The sequence below is a fragment of the Takifugu flavidus genome, chromosome 4 (genome assembly GCF_003711565.1).
Source record: "Takifugu flavidus isolate HTHZ2018 chromosome 4, ASM371156v2, whole genome shotgun sequence".
Taxonomy (NCBI): domain Eukaryota; kingdom Metazoa; phylum Chordata; class Actinopteri; order Tetraodontiformes; family Tetraodontidae; genus Takifugu; species Takifugu flavidus.
The window spans coordinates 9,871,039-9,883,575 of record NC_079523.1 but is presented as its reverse complement, the minus strand read 5'-3'; the positions used below and the strand labels follow the sequence as shown (position 1 = coordinate 9,883,575).

Genomic DNA, 12,537 nt, shown 5'->3' with positions numbered 1-12,537 from the left:
TACTGTTGTCTTTTTTAGAATACCATCAGTTGTGTGTACATTTCTAAAATAATTATCTTCTTGTCAAAACAGATGATTCTATGTGGGGGGAAAAACAGAGACTTTAAGTCTGTGCCTGAATCAACTCCAGGAACAGTGTCCACCTGTATCAGCTGAATGAATTCAAGAGTTTTAAATAGTGTACGGACACAGTTTAGCATGAGCCCAGGCCTTAATGCCAAATACAAAGGACCCAGAGATGATAGTGAGTGCAATTTAAGCTTCCAAACCCGGGAGCCATCTGTGCTGGGTGCTACATTAATCTCAACAGGAAGCAGTCTTGTTTACATCAGGCCTCATTTTCCCGTGTAATGCAATGCTGAATATTACCTGTTAGTTCAGTGGAAACTCATTTAAAAGAAAAGACTGGGGTGAAGAACTTTTGTTTTACTAATATAGACTTTTGAATGACAATTTATTAATCAAAGATGTACTACCTCGGTTTAATCATCCAACAAGGCTCACAATTCTCAGGTGGCGTTTGTTTGTGTGGGTGGATCTTTACAATGGGGTGATGGAGTTAAGCACCATAATAAAAGGGATCACAACACTCCCTCAGCATGGATTAGAAACACTCTCAGCTATTAGCCATCCCCACCCCTAAAACAGATGATGAGAATGGGTGGAGAATAGTTCTATCCTTCAGTTTGTGTCTATATCAACTCCTGTGCGACTATACAAAGGTTTATTTGAATGCTTGTCCTGCTGTCGCTGTTAAATCAACAGATCACAGGGCCAAATCAAGAGGCCTAAGAATCTCCCTGCAGTGTGACCTGCAAGTATTTCAGCCAGTGCTAATTGCTATTTCAATCAATGTGTCAACAGTAGGCAGTCTCCAACTAAGGCGTGTAGACAGCAGATGAAAAATGTAAACAGAAGTGATGAAGAGTGGGTGCCTACGAAGATCCATCATAAATACTGGCAAAAGTGAAATAATGAATGTACAATTTTTAATGATTCACACAACAATAGTGGATAAAAACTAAAAAAATCAAAGAATGAAGCTTGTTAAGACAACAATTATGCTGACATTTGGTGAATACTGACTGAATTTCAAAGTTAATAGCATTATTTTAACAAAAGTTAGTGAATAGATTATGTATTAACATTAGCAAAAATAGGGGGACATTTTTGCACTGGGTGTATATGAGAAAAAGACTCTAGAGGAGTAGTTATCATGCAAGCAGCCCCTGAACAAGCTTCAATATTTGAGAAACTAAGAGAGGTCACAGGTCTGAACCACTGACGTCATCGCTGCTGATTCTGAATAAACGCTTTTAACACTGACACGCTGGTAGTTGAAACTGTTTTACCCATGCCACACCACACCATTACAGCACTGAATATTTTTGTGTTATTTTGCTTCTTTTTCTTTAGCTATCTTATGAAATAATTTCTATAACCTTAAGACTTAAAATCTGACTTTTCCAAGACCAATACTTTCAGGAAAAATAAAATCCTATTTTTGTGCAAGGAAATTCAGAAGAGACAAGGATTTTGAAAAAGGGAGAACAAATTCATGTAGATGAATCCTGATCTTTGCTTACATTCCCTTCTTCCCTAACACTGAACAGACTTGGGATTAGGCTGCGAGGGTGGACCGTCATCACCTTGAGAGCAAGCAGGCTGAGCGAGACACTATTGGATGCATGTTGTCGGCAGCCATCTGGCTTTGGATGGGGCTCTGAGGGGGACGCAGCCTGGTGCCAACCTTCAGAAAACTCTTCCAGCATGTTTGATAATGAGAATGACATGTTCATCTATACCGTGGCTGCGTGATAGAGGAGCAACTGTGTCCCTGTGGAGCTATGACACATTCTCAGCTATTACACGTTACACATGCTGTACAGGCTTGGTGAGTGCACGCATTATTGTACAGTACAATCCTGAAAACTATATAGTGATATGGCTGATAAAATATATGAAACATAATGGGTAATCTTTAGACAAGTACATTTTTTGCTACATGGTGCCTCATGTCTATTCTGCAAATTCACATTGTCAACATTTTCCACCTCATTTACTGCTTCATTTCATCTCTACTAAAGTGAAAATAAAATGAGTAACTGCAAACGCTGTAAATAAGCAGGGCACATAAAAACAGTAAGATGGCCAATAAAGTCCCATTGCTTGCAGTGCACTGACCTTATCACTAAATATGGGACATAATTCAATAAATGAGTAAATTAATAGATTGTAAGCCTTTTTTAAACACAAGCCTGGCAGATGAACTCCTTGTGATTGTGTTCATGTTCGGCTGATCCTGAAGTTGTGTGTACCTGGGGCAGTTAAGCTGCTCTAAATCTGATATGAGATATAGTCAGCTGAAAGATTATATACTTCTTTTGTGACCAAAGTCCCAATTCCAGAATGATATGGGGCAAAACAATATGACATTAAACCCCTTTTATTTCTCAACCATAGATAAACAGGCACCAGTGTGTGTGCAGGGATACACAATGGTACAATATCCACACACACTGACCTTATGTGACATAAAGAATCAAATGCTCTCACGCTGGTTCCCACTGCATGGAATTATTTATAATGTTCTCCTTCACTGAATTATTGATGAGCTATGTTTCCTGTCTCCAAGTTCTCAAGTTTTGTGAGAAATTCTGCCTTGGATTTTTTTAAGCATTTTTCTTTCTTACTGACGATCAATTATGTGCACATATTCTATGATAATCGACACAAAGAGCTAAGTGTAGTGCTTGGACATGAGTGGGCATGATGATGAGGTGCAACAGTGTGACTGACAATGCACTCAGTCAATCAAACCTACGTCTCTATTTACAGTCAGAAGCTCTGCAGCAAGGTTGCATCCTATATATTCTGCTGCAAGCAGGCACCAAAAGACAGACTAATGGAGGAATTAGGAGTGAGATTTGGGTATAAAACTGACTGAGCAGCTAATAATTCCACAATCCGGGGAGAAGACAACAAGACACAAGTCACTTTAATCTCTCTGAAAAGCGTAATAGGGAGGGAAACTGTCCTAAAACAAGGGCATCTTACAAAGCCAGACTTAATGCTAAGTGATGAGAAATAATACGCAATTTAGGAAACAGTTCGTTTTCCATCCTTAATTATCGCTCGCGCGCACTGTTTCCCTTCTTCTCAATCGCTCGCCTCGTTTTTCATCCTCCGCTCTGCTGGTACTCGCACAGATTTCAAAAGAAAGTGATAGAATATATAATGTGTGTATAAACTCAAACGATGTTGCGGGTCTGACATAAAAATACGTACACGGGAACATCAGTACTTAATTTACTCTCTAATGGAGGCTTAACTCATTAAATGGAGTCCCGAAGATACAGTGAAAACAACTACCTACTTGTGTTTGTTGTCTAGTAGCCAAAAATTGCTTTTTACTGTGCTACATCACCTTCTTTCTTATCTAAATAAAGCTATACTGTATAGAAGAAATGTGATCATACAATAACACTGTGCAACATGTTCTTTGAATGTCACCTCCTCAGAAGTCATATTCCTTTATCACATAAACATTTTACTTCACTTTTACATCACTTCCAAAGAACAACCGTTGGCTCACAGCAGCGCGCCATTCTGCTGGGAAACCCTTTCATCCTGGCATGGATATCATGTGACACGAACCGTTTGCCCAGATAACCTTTGCTGATCGAGCACATCCCCCCGTGGCATCAACACACCCTGATGACATTTGTGCTCCCAGCTCGACAATTCATGCTGCTGCGAAATCTGCTCAGGAAGTGGCGGGAATATGAGAGTGTGTCGTTTAGGTATCATTAATGAAAAACAAACAAGGCTATCTATTTAAGGACATTATTATCTTGAAACATTAAATAAAAATAGTTGCAAAATTGATATAGCATACAAGCGATGTAAATTTAAAACAAATCCACTTGTTGTTCGTTTATATTCCATAAACAATTTTTCTAACTTCCTAATCTGATTTTAATATTGTAATATAATCTTAGTATGATAGTATTCATCTCCTTTCACCAACTTGAAGACACTCACAATGGAAAATAATGAGCAGAGACTATTGAAAAAAATGTACTGAAGCAATAAATACAGGAAAATATTAACGCATAAATAACAACTCAAGTTGGGCTGAAATCATTTTTTGATGAATGCGGAAGATAGGTTGCCAAACCTGGATTCACAAAACAAAGATCCACTCCTTGTCAAACAGTTTGCACATGGCCTGGAGCTCAAAAACCTGCCAGCTTGGATGGAACGACAACAAAAATGTCCGCGGCTCTGAAAAATGTGCACCTATGCAGGATAATGTGGACTTCAGCCAGCAGAGGAAAAGCACAACACAGCTTATAACTAAGTCAGGAAAAGTGAGCAACAGCAGTCTAAAAGTTGGTATTGTAGACCCCTCAGCATCTTCACAGCCAAGCATAAAAGGGACATCTGACAAACAAATTATCTCTGTTTCCATAGTGATCTATGAATGGCCTGTGGCGGTGCCTGAGACAACCAGATGCCAGGAAAGACAAGATGCTCTCATTAAAAAAAAAAGCCAATTCTCTGTCAAAAGCCTGTTTCATTCAATTTGACTTAATTTGCATAATTAAGGTCTTTGAGTAGATGTGGAAGTGACTGTGAGTCCCTGCTATTACCAAATGTATGACTTAAAACGACAAACACACACTTGACAAAGAAACATGCCCACGGCTCTCTGCTGAATTAAGATTATCTACTAAATTAAACTTGATGGGCTCCATTTCCTGTGGATTGGTTGCATATTTCTGTGTGACCTCAGGGCCGAATGACCAATGATGAGTCACGCCGTGGACATGCGAAGCTAACGATGTGCGAAGCCCTGACGGAACAGAGAGAAAATGCTCTGCGATGCATCATATTCCAAAAATCTGGATCAAAATGCCAACCAGTTATGCGCACAAGCTTTCCATCCTGTGACTTTGAAAGTTAGATGTCTTTTCATCTCCTGAGAGATGGGGAAAACAAAAGGGAATTGTTGGTTTTTGGGAAGTGTAAATGAAGCTTCTCACGGAATAAGCAGGCTAGAACTGTTCAAAGTGGCATTTTTCACTGAGATGAGTCAAAATATCATTTCCTGACATTTATTACAAATCAAAAGACAGTCTTACCTCGACTAGGTGTGGGGTTGGATTAAATCCACACATGTTGCACACTTGCTGGTGACACTGTGTGCAGTTGTTATAGTTGGGTGGCTCAGATTTGTTGCCGGTGTTAAGGTGAGTTTTGCAGAGGGGGCAACAAACTTTGGCTTTAGAGGGGTCCGGTGCAGTGGGAAGCTGTGGTTGTTGAGCCTGGGCTCGGGGTCCGTGCTGGGCTGGCTGAGGTCCTGGGGGTCTAACTGACCCAGATCCCGGACCAGAAGGTCCTCCTGGTTTGGGGGTCGGCTTGGGGGGCTGTTGCTGGGGTTGAGTCGTCTCAGATATGAGAGTACTTGCTTGGTTGAGAAGAGAAGCGCCAAAGCCAAACAATTTTCCAAAAGTCTGTTCTGGAGGCGGGGGCTGGTGGGAAGGTGAGCTCCCCGCACTGCGAGTCTGGTCCTGGCGGGGATTTGGGGGTTGGTGGGCTGGAGAACTGCGGGACAGGTCAGGCTGGGAGGGTGCCTTGGCCATGCCTGGGAGAGGAACGGCTCCTGGAGGAAGCTTTGCTTGTTGTTGACCTGGGCCGGCTGGTCCAGGCTTTTTGGTAGGGATGGGTATCGGCTGGGCCTGCGTGTGAGGATGCAGCTGGGACGGGGTCTGTATTTGGGGCGCAGTCTGAGTCGAAGGATCGGATTTAAGTTCTGGTTTGGCTGCTTGAGAAGGAGAGTGTATCTGCTGCTGACTTTTGGAGCGGGGTGTGGTCATGTCCATGCCCAACGCTCTCTGCATCTGACAGTTGAGACATAACCACTCCTGGACCTGCGGAACAAACACAACGAAAAACTCTGATTTAAATCTCTGTTATCTTCTGCATTTAAGGAAATTGATGCTAGAATGTTTGTGTAGAAACGTGTAGCACACTATCACCCTGTTTCATAACTCCTGGGGCTATCATTTTATTTTCTAAAAAAGTGACTGAATGTGTTGCTTCCTTATGTAACAGAGTGCTTTCTCTTTGTCGGGTACGTGCTGGGATGACTGGATGAGAGGTGACTGAATGAGAAGTATAAATGATCCTTCAGTGGTAAAGAATTTTATGCGTCTGCTTCATCACAGAAATTTATTTCAGTCCAAATGTTGTTTATTTAACCATTTATCCAAACAAATGGATGGGGAAATAAATCTGACAGATCAAGTGAACTTGGAGCATCGTTAATAAATCATGACTACCTCTGATCTCATTTCTTTGCTCTGTTTTTTTTTCTGAGTATCCATTTTCCCTTTCTCTTGCATTCCCTCTCATTACACAACACATGCCGTTTCTCATTAAATCCTCCCACCGTTCTCCTCAGGTTTCTCCTGCTGTTATTTCCTTTCTTTCATCGATCCTCCTGTTTCCCCTCCGTCCTGCTCCGTATATTTACACTAACTGGGGAAAGTCATAAAAGAGGCCTCCGTGACGGCCCACACTTGTAAGTGGCCTCTTGATTCTTTAACAGCTGCCACACTTTGCGGCTGTCTCTTTTTTGGGCGTTACATAATGTCTTAATATATTATAAATGCTGTCAGAAGGAGTCTGCGTGAAGACAGACCCCGCCAACTGGAAGACTGTGCTACAAAGATCAAGATGGTAGACCTTTGCTCTATTAGAACTGTGGTCCAGCCTCTCTGATCAACTGACTGAAAATAAGTACATTTCTTGGCTTGTGCTTTGATAATGTTGTTAATGAATCCTATACCAACCAGTATTTTTTGGTTTGCCTCATTAACACTGTATATTTATAGCTAGACAATGTACATAATAATTTATTTATTTACATATTAATTAAAAACCTATTAATTATTGGATACATTTGTAGTAAACTGTAACTGAATGGTAAATATGCTTTGTTTAAATTATTGTAATTTACAATGTAAACACATTTATACTGGTTTTCATTTGAGTTTAGCTCCAGTAGTATGAGTCACTAGAGCTGAAGTGTAGAACTGGACCATAAAGAGCAAAATGCTGACTCACTGCTGTGCTTTGAATAAAAGCTTTGCAAAAGAAAAATATAAAAATTGTGAGTTACCTGAGCTGATATCAGCTAATTTCACTTGGCTTCAATGTTAAATTTAGCACTTTTTATTATTGATGAGGTGCCATTTGATTCAAGAAAAAAAGGAGATGCTGCCTGTGCTTCTGGATAATTCAGATAAAACCAGTTTGTGTGGTTCAACAAGGCTGCACCCCCAACGTGACCTCTGATTTCTCACCTCCATCAGGAATCTACTTATTTTGGTGCTAAAAAGAACCGACCAATTTACTCTTTACCCTTGCCTTACTTTCACGGCAGTGACTGAATCCATTTTTTTCCGGATCAGATAAAAAATCCTAACATAATATCTGGCTGAATTGATGACTGAAAACAAAATTGGGAGTGCATCATTATTCAGTGAAAAAGTGCACATGTAATCCCATTACAATTCATTAAATCACAACTGGGAACACCAGGAAATGAAATTTCTGCTGAGCGCTTCGCCCTGCTGAAATGGACATGACATCAGTGTGATGGTGCTGGGCGTTGGTCAGCGGCCAGAGAAGCTGCTGATGTCGTTTCCTTACTTATTTCGGTTAAAATCGCTCACAGCTTTCAGAGTTCCACTTCTGTCCGTCTAACATCATTAAGCAAGCGTGAGCTCAGCGGCAACTTAGCCTTTTGCCCTCTGCCAGTGCTCAGCATACTGGAAGCGTGATGATAGCATGGTTTTTCCTGAGCAGTCAAAGAAACTGAGAGTGGAGGTTAACCCAGGGGAGAGGCAGCGTAATGTGGATGCTGAAGGAGCACAACCGCGTCCACAGGACCTGTCATCCAATCACAAACCCCCCTCGCTTTCCTTAATACGGTGCTAATTCTCTCTTCAAATTTAATTAATTACTCCCATAAGGTGCGTGGAAGTGGGTCCACTGAGGGGAAAAAATTAGTAAAATAAAGAAAGCAGCCGTGAGGAGGGCAAACTGCTATTTATCAGTTTCATCATGTCCCGCCTTGCCTCTCCTTCTCATTCCTCTCTGCGCCCCCCTTGTTATGAGGCAATCGTGTGGATCTTTATGAAATCTGATCTGTATCAGCAGAAAACAAGCTCGCGGAGCAATCTGTCTCCAGCCCGCCTTCACTATCACTTCTCTGTTGCAACCCTCCATCTTGTTCTCCTTCACTCCACTGTATTTCCCCCTCTCATCTGCGATTCCACATCCCTCTCTCTCGCTCTCTTTCTGTAACTTCACCTCAAGAATCCACTTTAATAGCCTTCCTCCAGTCTTTTCCATACATGCTGATCCAACTACAGCCTTGGCTTTCTACCTGTTTGTATCATGCAGCTCGAAGGTCGTACGCTGTGACTGAAGCCCTCAGGTCTGTAAGAACTATATGTGTGCCAACAGGATGCTCCTGCATGGTGGTTTAGCAACTTGCTGCCAGAAATAGCAGTGAGCAGTGAGGGGCCCACACACTGTTGGGTTGGCTCAAATGCAGGGAAATGTCACAATAAATCTATAAAAATGAATTTCTGTTTTGATTTTAATGCATATTATCATCAGACACTGTTATAGTAATTATTTACTTATTATTTTTTCCATAACCAGACAATATCTTTACAGAGCTTTATATAAACACACAATTCTACAACCTATGCCCTAGCTTATAACCATCATTCTAATGTTTGTATGTGTATGCTCATGTACTTGCTACATATTGAATAAATCAATACCAGCAAAGTGGTTAGAGTTAGGGTAAGGAACTGTGTAATGTATCATGTCTAAGGAAGTACAAGGATGTGCGTGCGTGTGCATGTGTATGTGTGTGTGTGTGAGAGAGAGAGAGAGAGTGAAATGGCTGAATCAGCTGGACTGTCAGTGTCACGACTTGACTTATTAGGTCATTTAAGTGGAACGCTCATCGTTAATTAGCAACATCAAAGGTTTTCTTGCACTGAAACTCAAGTCCTAATCCTGATAAACATCATCTGCTTTAAAACATGCACGGTTTGACAATATCTAGTTTGAAGTGTTGCTATTTGCACAAACAATTAAAACTATAATTAAAAAATGAAGTCAATATCGTTCTAGGTTATATTAGAATATACTTTATATCTACAGATTACAAAAAATATACTTGCAGGAGAAAATAGCTTGATTAAAAGTTAATAATCGATCTAAAAGCTACAAGATTTGACAATGCAGTGTGTCTACAGCAGCTGAGCTCTGCAGTTGGAAAATCAGGATGCTAGGAAGGCAGCGCTTGATCAATTTCTTGCAAATTAGGCCAAAGGTATTTGAAATTCATCCCAAGTCCCCCAACCCCCCCCCCCCCCCCCCCCCCCCCTCCATATCTAGCACTCTCTTTCTGCGTTGTTTTAAATCTCAGGCCTTGGACTGGATTAAGTAACAAAAGGAAAATTGATGCATGTTAGACATAAAATTAAAAACAATAATTGGAAAAAAAAGGGTTGTAAAGCAATAAGAATATGATGATTAATTTGTCTCTGCTGGACAGCTCAGGCCAGCTGATTGTAGGGTGCTGAGATTTTAAATGTCGTCAATGGTGTGATAATTAAACCAATGTCCTAGATTAATCTCTGGCAGTTCTTGTTGCAAAATATTTTGGTATATGCAAAATTCAGCATGTAGAGTCTCCACAGGATTCCTGACCCAGTTCACACTGTTCGTCCGCTTAAAGCAGAACTGCAGTCGGAATGCAGCTCTACTGTAAAACACCAAATTACTGGCATCTTCTATAAGGAGACTAATAATATACTGTATATGTTCTGCATAATATTATCATGAAATAATATTTCCAGTAAAAAGAGAACAAGCAAATATTGAAGAAATCTGGGCCAAATATGTCCACCCAGCAATGGTATCACATCAGTTATGCATTTAATTCTGAAATTATTAGTTTAGATATTGATTAAATGTTTTCATAATGCTTAAAAAACAGCTTTTCTGAACCCTTCAGTGGATCGTGCATCGAAAACTCAGAGCAAGTTCACTTCTTCTTTGTTGTTGATAGAAAAATGAAGGGCAACCGTTGCCTTTCTCCTTCTGGATCAAACTGCCAACATTGCTGAAGCCTTTTTAACTGGCAGTTGTGTTTGCGTACAATGCCGATGGCATCCCATTTATTTCTATTTTGCTTTTGTTAATTAAATTCAGTTTTAGACCACCCGTGGACATTTACACTAACCTGATACTAAACTGTTGCAAAACAAAGAAAGACGCACACAACAAGCTCATTGTCTTCTCCACGTGGGGATCCCAATGCCATTGATCGTGGTTTTGCCATTATAATGCAAAGTTAGTAGGGGGATTAGACATGTCTGATGTTGAAAATGTGAATTAATTTGAGGGGATTAGGAGTTCTGGCTCCATGGAGACATAATTAATCTAGCCTTCAAAAATATGACTGATTCATTTCTGTTTGCATTTCATTTCTATGTAGCTGTAAAAGAAGTACTTTTACAGGCAGCTCGGAGGTGCTTTTGATATATTAACTTATAAAACTCAAAGGCTGCAAAAAAAAGACCACCAAGGGAAGTCAGATCTGTCATATATAGCATTCCGGCATCCTATATAAGTGAGAATTGACAGTAGCAACTGACAGATTGCACACATTTAACCAGAAAAAGTGTTTTCTGTTGCTGTAATTTCCAACCCCCACATACATGATTCACCACCGCTGATTTTATGCAAGTGAACACCCTGATACCCTGATATATCAATAAATTACCTTTAAAAGCTGTAGTGATGAGTAAAAGCTATGAGCGAAGGAGAACTTCAGCCAGCAGACACAGAGAACCATTGTTATTTGTTCGGAGTTGTGTTTGTGACCTCCATGTTAAATGCAAGTCAATTACTCATCCTGCTGTTTGCTTTGTTTTTTGGTCTCATTATTTCCTCGGGGAATTCCTCTCCACCTCTTTTAGCTGGTATGTGCCCCATTCTGTTTGCAAACTAGTGTCTGCCTGAACACATTCGGTGTATGGTGGTTTTACAGTGGATGCTTGGGAGCAGTGAACCAAAACATTAAAAAGAAAGCTTATCAAATAATGCAGAAAAGTGTGAAAAATGAAAAATCTCAATCTAGTAATTAACAAGCGCAGTGATGAGGTCAAAAATTCTAGGAGCGCTACTACATTCTTCGGAAATAGAGCATTTGTTTTCAGCTCAGTGGAGATTGTTTGTTAAAAGAGAAAGAGGCACGCTTCAGCAGGAAGCATTAACGAGCATCTTTTTACGACTTGTTCAAAGTCCACGTTGTCTCTGGTGAGCGTCGGCAGGGCTGCTGTAGAAACAACACACTGCATATGAAAGAGGTTTTGATTTGGAATATTTTGTGTTTCTAAATGACATTAAATGTCTGAAGCTCCATATTTATAACTACCTGACGATTATGGTTAATCGGCTCTGCTGCTGTTCCCTTGCCACTCGCTTTCACAACGCGCCTCTCCCTCTTGCTTTCATAGCATCTCAGGACCAGGACACCGTTGCAGACAGAAGGAGGATATATGCTATAAATAGCAACTGGACCAATTATAAAGCAGATGTTACCCAGTAATGATGTCGGGAGAGCATTGTTTTGTTACTCTCTACCTCAGAGTTTATCTTTTGTTCCGATTCTGTGTGACTTTTTCCTTTCTCCGTCAAAACACATTTGCATGAAACAGCTTTTTCATTCCAAATACTTGTTAAAAACTCGGTAATTTCTGTAAGTTTCGGAGTTATCACATGTGATTCCATGCACACGTGTCCATGCATACAGCTGCTTCCACATTATCCGTTTTTGAAATAGAACTGTTTGGCATCTCGACTGACAGATTTGTAACAGACTGCGACAATAAACATCCATTTGTTTGCTGCTGGTTGCGTCTCTCTAAATTGCATTCCCATCAGCATGTTGTCAAACACGGTTCTGGTTGCATTTCAACAACTGTTAGCTCACCTGCCAAAGTGGCTTAACGCTACACTGTTCTGATTTATACCTCTGATTCCAGGCAGAAGACATCATTTGGGACTGGTGGTGAATAAACATGCTGTAACAGAGCTGGGAACAGTCTTTGCTTATCAGCTCTGTATTCAGTGCTGCAATCTTTGTATAATTTGCAGGGAAAATCCTCTTCAGCAACAGACTTTGTTCATATTAACAATGTAATGAGTGAACTATTTGTAATGTGTCTCTTCCACAGCAGATGTGACCCTGGTTTGACATGCAGTTCTGATCCAGAGAGAATCCCAGAACTCCAATAGGCAGAGACGCACTTTTTTAAGTGGAAAGACCACAGGTGCCTATTAACACATAGAACCAGAGGAAATCCCTTTCGTTACTGATACGCTAACCTACTTGGTGCAGACCGGCTCATCTGAAATATTATCTGCAATTTA

General features: G+C 40.6%; 1 protein-coding gene across 2 annotated transcripts in view; it reads right to left on the bottom strand.

The window, feature by feature from the left end:
• bsnb (bassoon (presynaptic cytomatrix protein) b) overlaps positions 1–12,537 on the bottom strand; it is a 48,450-nt gene that overhangs the window by 28,913 nt on the left and 7,000 nt on the right. For both annotated transcript variants that reach the window (XM_057029901.1, XM_057029903.1), the window contains exon 3: positions 5,148–5,936. In XM_057029901.1, the coding sequence (XP_056885881.1) occupies positions 5,148–5,936 (789 nt within the window). The remainder of the gene's footprint in view (positions 1–5,147; positions 5,937–12,537) is intronic.